General features: G+C 30.7%; 1 protein-coding gene across 1 annotated transcript in view; it reads right to left on the bottom strand.

The window, feature by feature from the left end:
* Positions 1 to 1020: 1020 nt before the first annotated feature.
* Positions 1021 to 11787, bottom strand: part of LOC145685965 (C-Maf-inducing protein-like) — a 504177-nt gene continuing 493410 nt past the window's right edge. The window contains exons 13-14 of the mRNA XM_081758762.1: positions 8098 to 8203; positions 1021 to 3314 (exon numbers count right to left, since the gene is read on the bottom strand). Of these exons, the coding sequence (XP_081614888.1) occupies positions 3190 to 3314; positions 8098 to 8203 (231 nt within the window). The 3' untranslated portion in view covers positions 1021 to 3189. The remainder of the gene's footprint in view (positions 3315 to 8097; positions 8204 to 11787) is intronic.

Here is an 11787-nt window from a genome sequence, read left to right as displayed (position 1 = left end):
ACTTTTCTTTCATCACTGTTCAAACAATGTCCTGAGTCTTTGATTAGTGACACATGTTTTATTTTTATTTTTCTTCTTTCCAAATTACTTCTACACAAACATAGAAGAGAGGGGAATATACTTACAAACAATACAGTAACATTTGTTTTTTTTCTTATGTTTCTTTTATCACAACACAATAATACATTCTCGTTTAAAATAATAGTTTAATACATAACGAAATATCTACTATCCATTACAAATTTTTACCTCAAAAATATATAAGAATTTCTTATTCAATGTAAGTTCTAATATGAAATTTTATGCTATTTTCATAGTTTACCTTTGAGGCGTTCCAATATACATATTTCCACACAAAAAGAAAAATTTTAGAAGTACAAAATATCAGATTTTGTAAACTGTTGGTAGTATATTTTCTCAAAGCACTACAATATAGCCTTTATTATTAATAATAATATAATATATATATTATATATTATAAAGAAGTATTTGTAGTTTGTGTTTTTTATGTATAAGATAATTGTATGATGTTTAAATTAATTGTAATAGATTCTCCAAATATGACAGCTATATTTGAAAACAAAACGAGAAAAACTTTCGTAAAAAGTATAATTGAGCTTTCTGTTTATAATATGTCAGGGGTATAGAAGCAAAACCTGCTAAATCCATTTTTCAATTTTGTCAGGAAACGAAGAAATAGTGACGCCCTTATGTTTCAGAATTGTTGAACAACTTTTTTTTTGTTTTTTTTTTTTTTTTTTTTTGTTTAGTGGTAGATCTCACTCATTTGCATTAAGTAGTAACCACTAAACAAACAAAAAAGTTCAACAATTCTGAAACAACATAAGAGCGTCACTTTCTTTCGTTTCCTGACAAAATTTTAAAAAATCGATTTAGCAAGGTTTGCTTCTATACACCTGATATTTATCTTAAGTATAAATTAAAATAAAAGGTATTATATATATATATATATATATATATATATATATATATATATATATATATATATATATATATATATATATATATATTACTGATAAACACACTGCATGAGTGTTCAACTATTGTTATCTCTTGGAAAAGTAGAAAAAGAGAGAATTAAAAAAAATCTTCTAAGGGATTTCCAAAGTAGAAATGAGTGTAGTCAGAGTACCTTCTATTTGATATATTCACAGTTCAAGTATACTATATTTGAAATATTTATATATTGTAAAGGCTTCGTAAAACACATACACATTGTCTTATATGGATTTTATTATTTTCATAAAAATATATATACACACACATTTCTCTATTATCTTGTGGAATTTATTATTCTGCCGTATAAATATTACTTTTGTTTTAGATAACAAAATTAACAAAATACTCCTACAACACTTCTTACGATGAAATAATTGTTTTAACTGGAATGCTTAAATTTGATTTTAAACAATGTAACAAAAAAGTACAGTAAATTACTATTAAATATAACGCAATAATTCGTATAAAAAATTATATACTAATCGTTGTCCCGATAGTTCTCATTATCATTTTATATTTATTTCAGTAAAAGCCACATTGATTTAATTCGGAGAAATAATAACTGAATTGCACTATTTCACCAAATTAAATTTTAACTTTAATAATAACAATAATAATTTACGTAGAATGATATATTTATTAGCTAGATATAACGTACATTATTATAAAATAATCCAATTTTCTACTGATTTCCATACTTTAGAACTCAAATAGATTATAATATTAGCATTTGCCTATCTAAAACATATTTTTTTTGCAGAAGATAAAACTAAAACACAGTTTGTAAGAGATTTACGTGACCAAATCTTTAAAAATATACAACGCAATAAAGTTCGTAACACCAATTAAGGGCTATTTCTTGTCATCATGTGCCCATGATACTCAATACACAGATTCATGCTTACACCTGAAAATCACACTCTCTTTTCCATCTTTCAAAGAATAAATTTAGATAATAAATACGTAGCCAGCACAGGAAATCGGCTTCTTTTTGGTTAATTGTTTTCATGATCAATGTTTGAAGTGGGACGGTATGGGCCGATTTATCATGCCAACTCCACCATCTTAAGACCTGAAAGCTTATTATAATTGAGAAACAACATACAGGCATACCAAGAATAAAGATTTTGTATATGAAATGTGAGACTGAAGGAAATATACAATCTCGTTTGCTTCATACTTTAATCATTAACATGTGTGGATCAAAATTTTTGGTGAAACATACTTCACTTGCTCTTCTTTCTCTCGTACAAATTGCTTCCTATAATATCTATCTTTAAAATATTAGAACACACTGAATAATGATTACATCGTACATCACAGACATGACTTCTCTCTATAAATCTTTTCTTCTTATCATTCTTAACCTAAAAAAAAAAAAAAAAAAAAAAAAAAAAAAAAAAAAAACTAATTCTTCAACCAATGGTTTTAATAGCAATGATGAAAAGTAAGACATGTTAAAACTCTATTGTTCAACGAAGAAGTGTTTGAAATGAAATAAAGTGTATATGTTTTACGATTTATTTACTTTCAAAGAAGTTTAAAAAGTAGTAATTACAATAGAATAATAAATAACCATGATTTTAATTTGTGTTTCAATATATATGTAAAAAGATATGGCACATAATTGGTTCCAGTGAAATTAACAACCAGCATGTACATACTAAGTAGCAAATATGTATTTTACAGCAAATTTTCTTTCCACTAATCCATATCATCAAGATTATATATATTTATTTATATAAAGTAACTTAAGTAAATTACCTTGACTATAATTTATTATAGATAAGTTTGTGTATGTACAGATATGTTTTGTGTATAATTTAATGCTTTTTCTTCTGTTTAAATAATGATTAGTAAACGTTAAAGATATAGATATAAGTTAATTCAATATGAAGTGCACTTTTATATAACTTCATAAGAAAAGTTTTTTTTTCTTCTACGTCGCTTCGAAATTTAATCAAGTTTTTTTTATACAACAATGAAGAAAAAGTTCAGACGTTATTTCTTCAGGTTTTAATGCGCTTATTAAAGATGGTGTTTGCTTTTCTTTTTTCTACTAAATATCGCACTGTAGTAGATATCTATCTTGATAAAGGGACTACAAGTAAAAAGTAGCTCACTTTGTATCAATTTTTATCTATTTTGTTCACAAAACGTGGGCACTTTTCACCATGCATCTGTGTACCGAACATCACATTCTTGTAAGGCGGGAAGTTTCTGTTTCAAGCGTTCAAACGTATAAGCTGACAGACTTGTGCTATTCAGGTTTAACTTTCTCAAGTTTTTCATCGCTGAAAAAGAGAGAAATTTTAGAAAAACAAAAAACCTTAGAGGATATAGAAAGTAAACAAACAAATAATTTGTAAATATTTAATCATTAAAATTCAGGCAATAATAATAACAAAAGCTTACTTTCAACATTTATATTGTACAATAATAATAATCCATAATTGATGCACCTAGCAAAAGAAATAATGCCAGTAGCATGTTCCTGTTACTATTAAAATATGTTTTTTTGTAGTAGATAAAAGCAGTAATGTCTATTCTAGGTTCTAATTTTAGGTTAGCTACCAGATTGATAAAAAAAAAATTGGAAATTGTTCGTTTGTATTACGTGATTATAATGTTTAATATGAGTACGGAAGTAAGACTACATTATTAAGCACTGCCCATTTAAATTGTTTGTATTGATTATCACGTCTAGTAAGATCATGTCCAAAATAGTTGTAATATTGTCCTAAATTCATGATCCTTAATTGTAGCGGATTTTTGAGGGTTATTCTACGATTTGCCATTCAACTCATTATAATATAATCCGAAATATTTTTAATCCGTGTCTACATTACAATACTAACTTATGAATATAGCTAATAAGTAAATGAAATAAATATTATAATAAACTCACACCTATTTAAATATTCCTGATGTATAGCAGATTTGACTAAGCATTTCAAGGATATTAAAACCAATCTCTCTAACGAATAAAAGAAATTCAGGAAACAAGGTTTTTCCAATCTATGCATCACGACAAAATGGCGTGAAATGTGAAGCTGTTTTGTTAGAGTGGAGCCTGCTGGTTATACGGATGGTATTCTATCGAAGGATATCAGTGTCAACTAACTATTGCGGACTTTATAGAAAGAGAACATTGCTCAGAACTACATGGATCTGCAGCTTAACACGAGATCCTAGCCACACGATCACTGTAAATAGAAACCAAATCATCAAAGATAATTTCTAAAAAAAAACCAAACGATATTAATGAAAAAGGTTTCCATATTTCGATCCATTTTGCAACATATTTGTATAAACAGATGATTCTTGCAACTAAGGCTACACACAAAACTAGAGAAAGAGAAAAAAATATGAGATGGTTCTTTCCAGTGCTTTTTATTATTATTATTATTATTTCTCTTTTTGAGAAAAAGGTGCTAGTATTAAGCATAAGTTTGTTATTACATAAAATTCCAAACTTCTAACTTATCTTCCGATATGCCCTCGTTGTCTCTAGATCACTCCTTTGTTTTGTTATTAACTGCAGAATGACGACCTCAGAATAGCTGTGAGTCCATAAAGCTAAACTGTGTGAGATACGGTCCTTACAGTGAAGAGATTACCTAGATGACCTATAGAGAGCAGAAATGACCTAGATGAAGTTATTGTAAGATGCATCTGAGAGACCCCTTTTATATTTGGTCGAAGATGTTTCAATTAGGCCCAAAATGTGATTTAAAGGATGTCGGGACTTTTATCTTCTTGAAGTATGTTGTGTCCTTCAAGAAGACTCTTCCAACAGATTCTTTCAGACTTCTAGAACAGAAGTTTAAAAAAAGAAGAAAAACTAGGGAAATGGCAATTGTTTGAAACATTTAGAAGATGCTTGAAATACGTGCCAATCCATATCTGCTGCAAAAGAGCACATGTTATTTCCAAAATCACCAGGTTTTTAAACATCGTTTCAATCAAATAAATTTTCACCCAAGTATCAGAGCAAATTACATGAAATGAATAAAGTTTGTCTTTCATTTTAAGTCCAGTTGATTGCGAAATAAAGGCAAACGATAGTTCTACATAAATGTCACATGTTTCTCCTTTCTTGGCTAATTTCTAAATTTTGAAGTAAAGTCGGAAAGAAAGAAAAAATATCGTATTTTCGATATACTTAGGTAGATTATGTTGAATGTACCCAGCTATTCCTTTCATTTTAAGATCTCGAGACTTGTAGCTCATTATAAACAAATAATTATGTTAAAGAACGCTAATAAATCTGGATCAGAATTAGCTCCGAAATGTAAAATCTAGAAAAAAATACTAAAGGAAAAAAGAAAATGCTGGACTATTAAGAATATAGGATGAAACACAGATCAAACACAGTGAATTGGCGATAAAAGCGGCAAACTAATCACGTAATCACGAGATATGGAGGAAGTATTCTAAGAATTGATAAACAAAAACTCTACACATTAAAACGAGAAGGCAAAACAAATATTATAATATATAGTGCGGTCCGGAAGTGGTGTTTTCTGACGGTTTTAGGTTACTTCTTCGGAGACAATGTTAATGGACATTCTTATCTGGAGATGCTTCATGAGTGGTTGGTGCTTCAACTGGAAGACAAAACCACTGTAATACGTTCAAGTTTTTCAAGACTTTCCCACCAGAAATCGAATCCGGAATCCCGTGTACCAAAGGCATATGCGCTAGCCATCAGACCAGTGGGGACCCCACGATTACACAAGCCTCGAGATTTATTCTGTCCACGGAAAGCAAGTTCATGCTCAGCTAAAAAGTGTACCGATTAAATGAGCAATATGTCTATTGGTATTGACAAATTTTCTGCATTAATTCTATACTGATCCCATAACGGAAACTATTCTAGAATCCTTAGCGAACTTTGTTTTATATTTTTTTTTATTGCCACTTCAAAATCAATATGATTTTATGACAGTTTATATCTTCTTTCAACATTATGTAAATTTCTCAAGTTGCTAAATCGCCTTCGTTCAAACAGAAGGCATTTGACGCGGAAAAAGACAAAAACATGGGCAACAGTATAGCTTAATTTCCTACAACCGGACAACCACTTAAATGAATTTTGGTTTTGTTGTGTCAGGAGACGGGAAAAATTCTTGCTTCTAATTGTCAAATTGGACATTAACGGTGTAGGTCTACATTTGAAAATTACTGACAATTTATCCGTAGATGATCTTGAATTGAACTAGTCTCTGAATAAACTCTTGATAATGCAATTACACTTTTCACTGACACTTTCAAAGCTAAAGTAGCATTCGTGTCATCGCGAAGCACCTAAAAAAAAAAGAAAACATAACTTTTCTCACACAAAAGCATAAGGCAGCAGCCGAAATGCGACCTTCAGGAAGGCTTTTAATCTATACGCTTACAAGATTATAGTTTGCACCGCTTCCAGTTATAGTATAGGCGGTGTCTGTGTCTAGCGAATAGAACTTGTAAGCTAGCTTTTATTGTAACAGAAGACCAGTGTTTCGGATTGGAAGCTTCTCTTGGTGAAGGAAGGAAAAAGTCTAATTGAAAGTTCCAAAGACTAAGAATGGAAGGAAGAATGCACTGCATTTATACTTTTAGTTGAAAATATTGCTAAATGTTTCAAGAAGAAGCTTACAGTTTGATTAAATTTAAATTGTAAACATGCCGAAAAAGCCATATTAACGCATCGCCTCTGGAAGTGAGCGAGAGATCCAGTGTATGTACACTAGCTCTATAGGTTAATGAAGTAACTCTGGAAACAGAAAAGGATATCTGAAGACTAGATAAGAGAAAGACTCATTCCAATCTTCAAGAAGAGGAATAATAATTTTTAAAAAATAGTAACTTTCGCGTGGAATAGCATATATGAACTAATATGTCAACTTTTCAACGGCAAATCCACGATCAAATTGAAAGAAACCTATGTGAAGAGTATCACCGCTTTAAGAAAGGAAGATGAACAACAGATCTTATACTTGCACTTATACAGCTAATTTAAAAGAATTGGGAATAGCGAAACCTTGGTTATAGTATTTATAGATTTAGAGGGAGAGTATATGACAGTGTACCTAGGGAGAACATGTGGAAAGAACTTGAGCAATTTGAAATGAAGGAAAAACCAATACGGTGGGTTATACAAATCTATCAAAATTGTCGTTGCAGAGTGTGAACATACCGTGGAAAAAGTGAATGATTCAAAATGAAACGTGGTCTAGAACAAGGTAACGAGATATATTTTATATTAGTAAACGTAGCTATAGGAGATAGAAAAATAAAAGACTACAGTCATAGGAGAGAGAAATATTATACCAAAATATAATTGTCATATGAGATGTTAACATACTAGGAAAGTAAAATAAAAATAAATAAATAAATAAAATCCTAATATGCAACACATATTCCATGTCCATAATAATCTAAGCTGCAGAAATATGGATAACGACGAAAGGATATGGAAGCAGAATCCAGAGATAGGATTCTTAAGAAGCATATTCGTAAAAACAAGAAAAGATCAAATAAGAAATAACATAATGAAGAATACATTCATTCAAGAGAAGGTTAGAGAAAGGAGTAAAAAATCTAGGCTATGCTGCCATAGAATAAAAGAATATTGCTTATTTAAGAAAGTAAGTGTAAATAGTAAATAAATAATACGAAAACAATCACGCAGAAGACCAAGGAGGAGATGGTAGGATAAAAGAAAGTGAAAAAAGAGAAATAAAGAGGGCAAATGTTTAGAATGAAGAATGACAGAACAAAATAAGCAGTTTGAGAAGTCTCGTACACACTCAGACATAGAAGGATGCTCAAATCAAGAGTTTATTCTCCTCTGGTGATGACAAGCTCCATATATTACTGGACCACAACCCTTCTGTTAAGAGCATTATACTTAATCGTAGATTTTGATATTTAGTTAAAACCACACGGATGAAAGAACAAAAAATACAAAATAAATAAATAAATAAATAAAATATCTTGGTGAATTCCATTCGAACTTTTTATTTTTAGAAAATGATTATTAAAATAGAACAAAACTAAAATGTTGATAGGATTATTAATAATGCTTACATGCCAGTGAAGCAAGACCTTTGTCTGTAACTGGAGTCTCACACAAATTCAATACTTGCAGCTTGGGAAGATGTTCAGAAATCAGTTGAAGCCCTGTATCTCCAAACTGCAATAGAAAAAAACATGAAATAAAATTTAATGGCTTCTAATAAAAATGTTTTACTATTACATAAAAACAGCATTAACACACACGGAATAGTTTAATAAATTTTACTTATTGTTATATAAATTGAAATGGGATTAAGGGTAACTTGAGTTAATTCAAAACCTTGGCATGAGAGAAAAAAAGTTTAAAGCTTACAAAAAACCTGCCATGATACGAGTGCAAGCATGCTTGGGGTTAAGTTTATTTCTTTACTTCTTCATACATTGAGTACAAGAAAAATAATCATGAAATCATGTTATGATAGCTGAAAACTAACTAACTAACTAACTCTATGGCCTATGGAACCCGGAGGTTCAGTGCCGCGTTCACAAAAGCTCTCCACTGACTTCTATCCTTAGCTAATTGGATCCAGTTTCTACTTTGTATTCCTATCTCTGCGAGATCCATCTTAATATTATCCTCCCATCTGCGCCTAGGTCTTCCTAATGGTCGTTTTCCTATGGGTCTACCAGTCAAGACTTTGAAAGCGTTTCTACTTTCTTCCATTCTAGCTACATGACCTGCCCACCTAAGCCTCCTAGACTTGACGACTCTAACAATGTTGGGTAAACCGTATAAACTATGTAGTTCCTCGTTATGATAGCTGAAAGCAAAGTAAAATATTCTTCCTAAATTATGCTTCTTCCTTTCTTATATGAAAAATATAGTATCACTTAATTGAGAGTATTTATAATTAAAAGAAGAAGAAGAAGAAAATTATGAGAATTATTACTAATACTTCCTTTGTACCTTTGTATTACTACAGAAAACTATATTCTTTGCCAAAATAAGTTATCATTTTATCATTTTGTATATATGTATTGTCAGAAAAGAAAATATCACTGTTACAAAGAAATACGAATAACCTTAAACATTATCTATACTATAGAGAGGATCCTCATCTTCAACATCATATAATGATCATACTGTATGTCTGCAATTCTTTTGCTTATGAAATTAAAATACTGTTCGACATGAAACAAATTGTCATTCGATATAAAAAGCATGTAGGGTGCTGTTATCTTATTCAAAGATGAACATAGAGTGCCACGGGATCTTATTTGGTGGGTACTGAACAAAAAGTGTGTTCCAAACACATACATCTGTGTAGTTTAAAATATGTAAATGGGTGTAGGGCAGTAGTGAAGAGCGCGTGCGCAGTTGAAGTGGGACTTCATCATATATCTAGTCTTAGTCCATGCCTTTTCGAAATTGTGATGGAGGAACTTATAAAGGATATCCAAGAGTTAGCACCTTGGAATATGCTATTTGCGGATGACATCGTGCTGGTAAATGAAACCAAGACAGCTCTGCAAGAGAAATTACATGTCTGCAGAGGAGCATTGCAGAGCAAAGAGCTTAGAATTAGTAAAAATAAAACAGAATATTTGCATTGTCCTTTCAGGAAAAATGTAATCGAGAATACAACTTGACGAAAAAGAGTTGGTAATAACGAAGAAATTCAAGTACTTGGGATCAATTCTGCAGGAAAATGCAGGAATAGAAGAAGATGTAAACAGCAGAATTAGCAACGGTTGGACGAAGTGGAGAGAAGCAGCAAGAGTGTTGTGTGACCGTAGGGTATCAATACGATTTAAAGGAAAAGTTTACATATCAGTAGTGAGACCTACCTTATTGTACGGAGCAGAATGTTGGACGACGAAGAAGAGAGAGGAACAGAAGTTGCATGTTGCGGAGATGTAGATGTGTGGAGTGACACGGAAGGACAAAATTAAGAAAGAAATGATCCGGAGAACAGTAAAGGTGAGATCAGTAGTAGAAAAACTGCAAGAAAATAGATTGAGATGATTTGAGTATGTAAGAAGATCTTTGAAATACGTACTTCACCGCTTATATAGAATACAAGTGAGTGGGAAATGAGCCCGAGGCCGGCCAAAAAAGAAGTGGGGAGATTTTGTTGAGAATGATATGGTGCAGTGTGGTGTCACAACGGATATGACAGAAGGTAGAAACAAGTGGAGGACAGCGATCCGAAAAGCCGACCCCAGCAAACTGAGAAAAAGGCTTAGAAGAAGAAGAAGAAGAAGTAAATGCTTTTGACCATGAATAACTCTCTACAATAACTATATATATATATTTGCTGTAGCCAGTGTTATTAGTAAGCTTATAGAGTAATTGTGTGTATAATAATATATTTTTGATTGTGGAAATATAATATGTTTTTATACACTGTTCCATTTATGTACTACAAATGCATTGCCTGATGAAGAAAAGAATGCTAAATAAACTTAAATCTTAACAGCATGTTTAAATCAAGCTAATTAATAAGTTTTTTTGCAACGTCATACCAACATAAAACTTAGACCAGATATATGAATCAAGGAACAAAATTCGAATTCAAGGTTTCCTCGAATCCTCGAAATTCTGGAATTTTATCTTAATTTTAAGATTTAAAAATCTTGGAAATTGCTAGATCATTTAAAAAAAGTGAAATCATGAAACATATAATTCAATGGGATATTATTACTTATATTTTGAACATTAAAGAGTCACCAGCAAAAGTTCTTTTCTGTCGTGTAAGGTTCTTTTCCAGCCCAGTGAACTAATTTTGGTATAGTTTCCTCGGTGTACAAAAACATAACAACTTGATACCATATACCGGTATATCAGAAGCAAGCAAAGGATGATGATGACGATTATTATTATTATTATTATTATTATTATTATTATTATTATTATTATTATTATTATTATTATTATTATTATTATTATTATTGAAGTAATGAATTGATCCCTTTATTCCTGTCTGATTTCTAGCTAGAAACAATGATGATTCTTAGGTATCAAAGAAAATGTTTGCCATATTATACGAAACTGAGGAAAGTTTTAAAAGTTATCGTGAAAAATTTGTATTTTAACAAAATCGAATAATTTTTACAAAAGATAACGTGATAATTTACACGCAAAAACTTCAACTTTTGGTCAATTTTATCTCTTTATGCTTCGTGGATTTCAACTGAAATTAATAGCCTTATTTCCTAGGCTTCAAAGAAAGTATACACATCAAGTTTTATTAAAATCTGATCTAGTTTTAAGCTAAGATTTTACGAAAGTTATCGTGAAATAAACAGACACACAGGTGTTCTATGTTCAATGGTAAACTCTCGCTTATGTTCACCTCATTTATTACTGGAAAACCAGAAATAACATTAACAGAAGCCAATGTGATCACCATAAATTTCTGTTAGATTATAATCCTTCGTGGACTATAATGCCAGAGAGTTCAGATCAGTTTGGTTTAGTACTATTCGTGTATAAAACAGCATGTGTAATCTTGTGAGAAGACGATTATTTACATTAAAAATATATGTGTTTCAAAGTAGGACCATTGGTACTCCTGTGTCTATATACTTGTAATCAGATTTATAACATTTTCGAGATGAGTAAACATTACAATATTTAGTCCAAAGCGAATTTACGGAACTTAATAATTTAAATTTTTAAAAAAATAGTTTCTTATGTTTTAAGCTAAGACAGAAGTAGGGAACTTCGGAGTTCCTTTTTTTCCTACCCAAATAATGGAA

Source organism: Thermobia domestica, chromosome 1 (genome assembly GCF_964235325.1).
Source record: "Thermobia domestica chromosome 1, izTheDome1.hap1.1, whole genome shotgun sequence".
NCBI lineage: Eukaryota > Metazoa > Arthropoda > Insecta > Zygentoma > Lepismatidae > Thermobia > Thermobia domestica.
The sequence above is the reverse complement of the archived record's forward strand: the minus strand, read 5'-3'. Positions and strand labels throughout refer to the sequence as shown.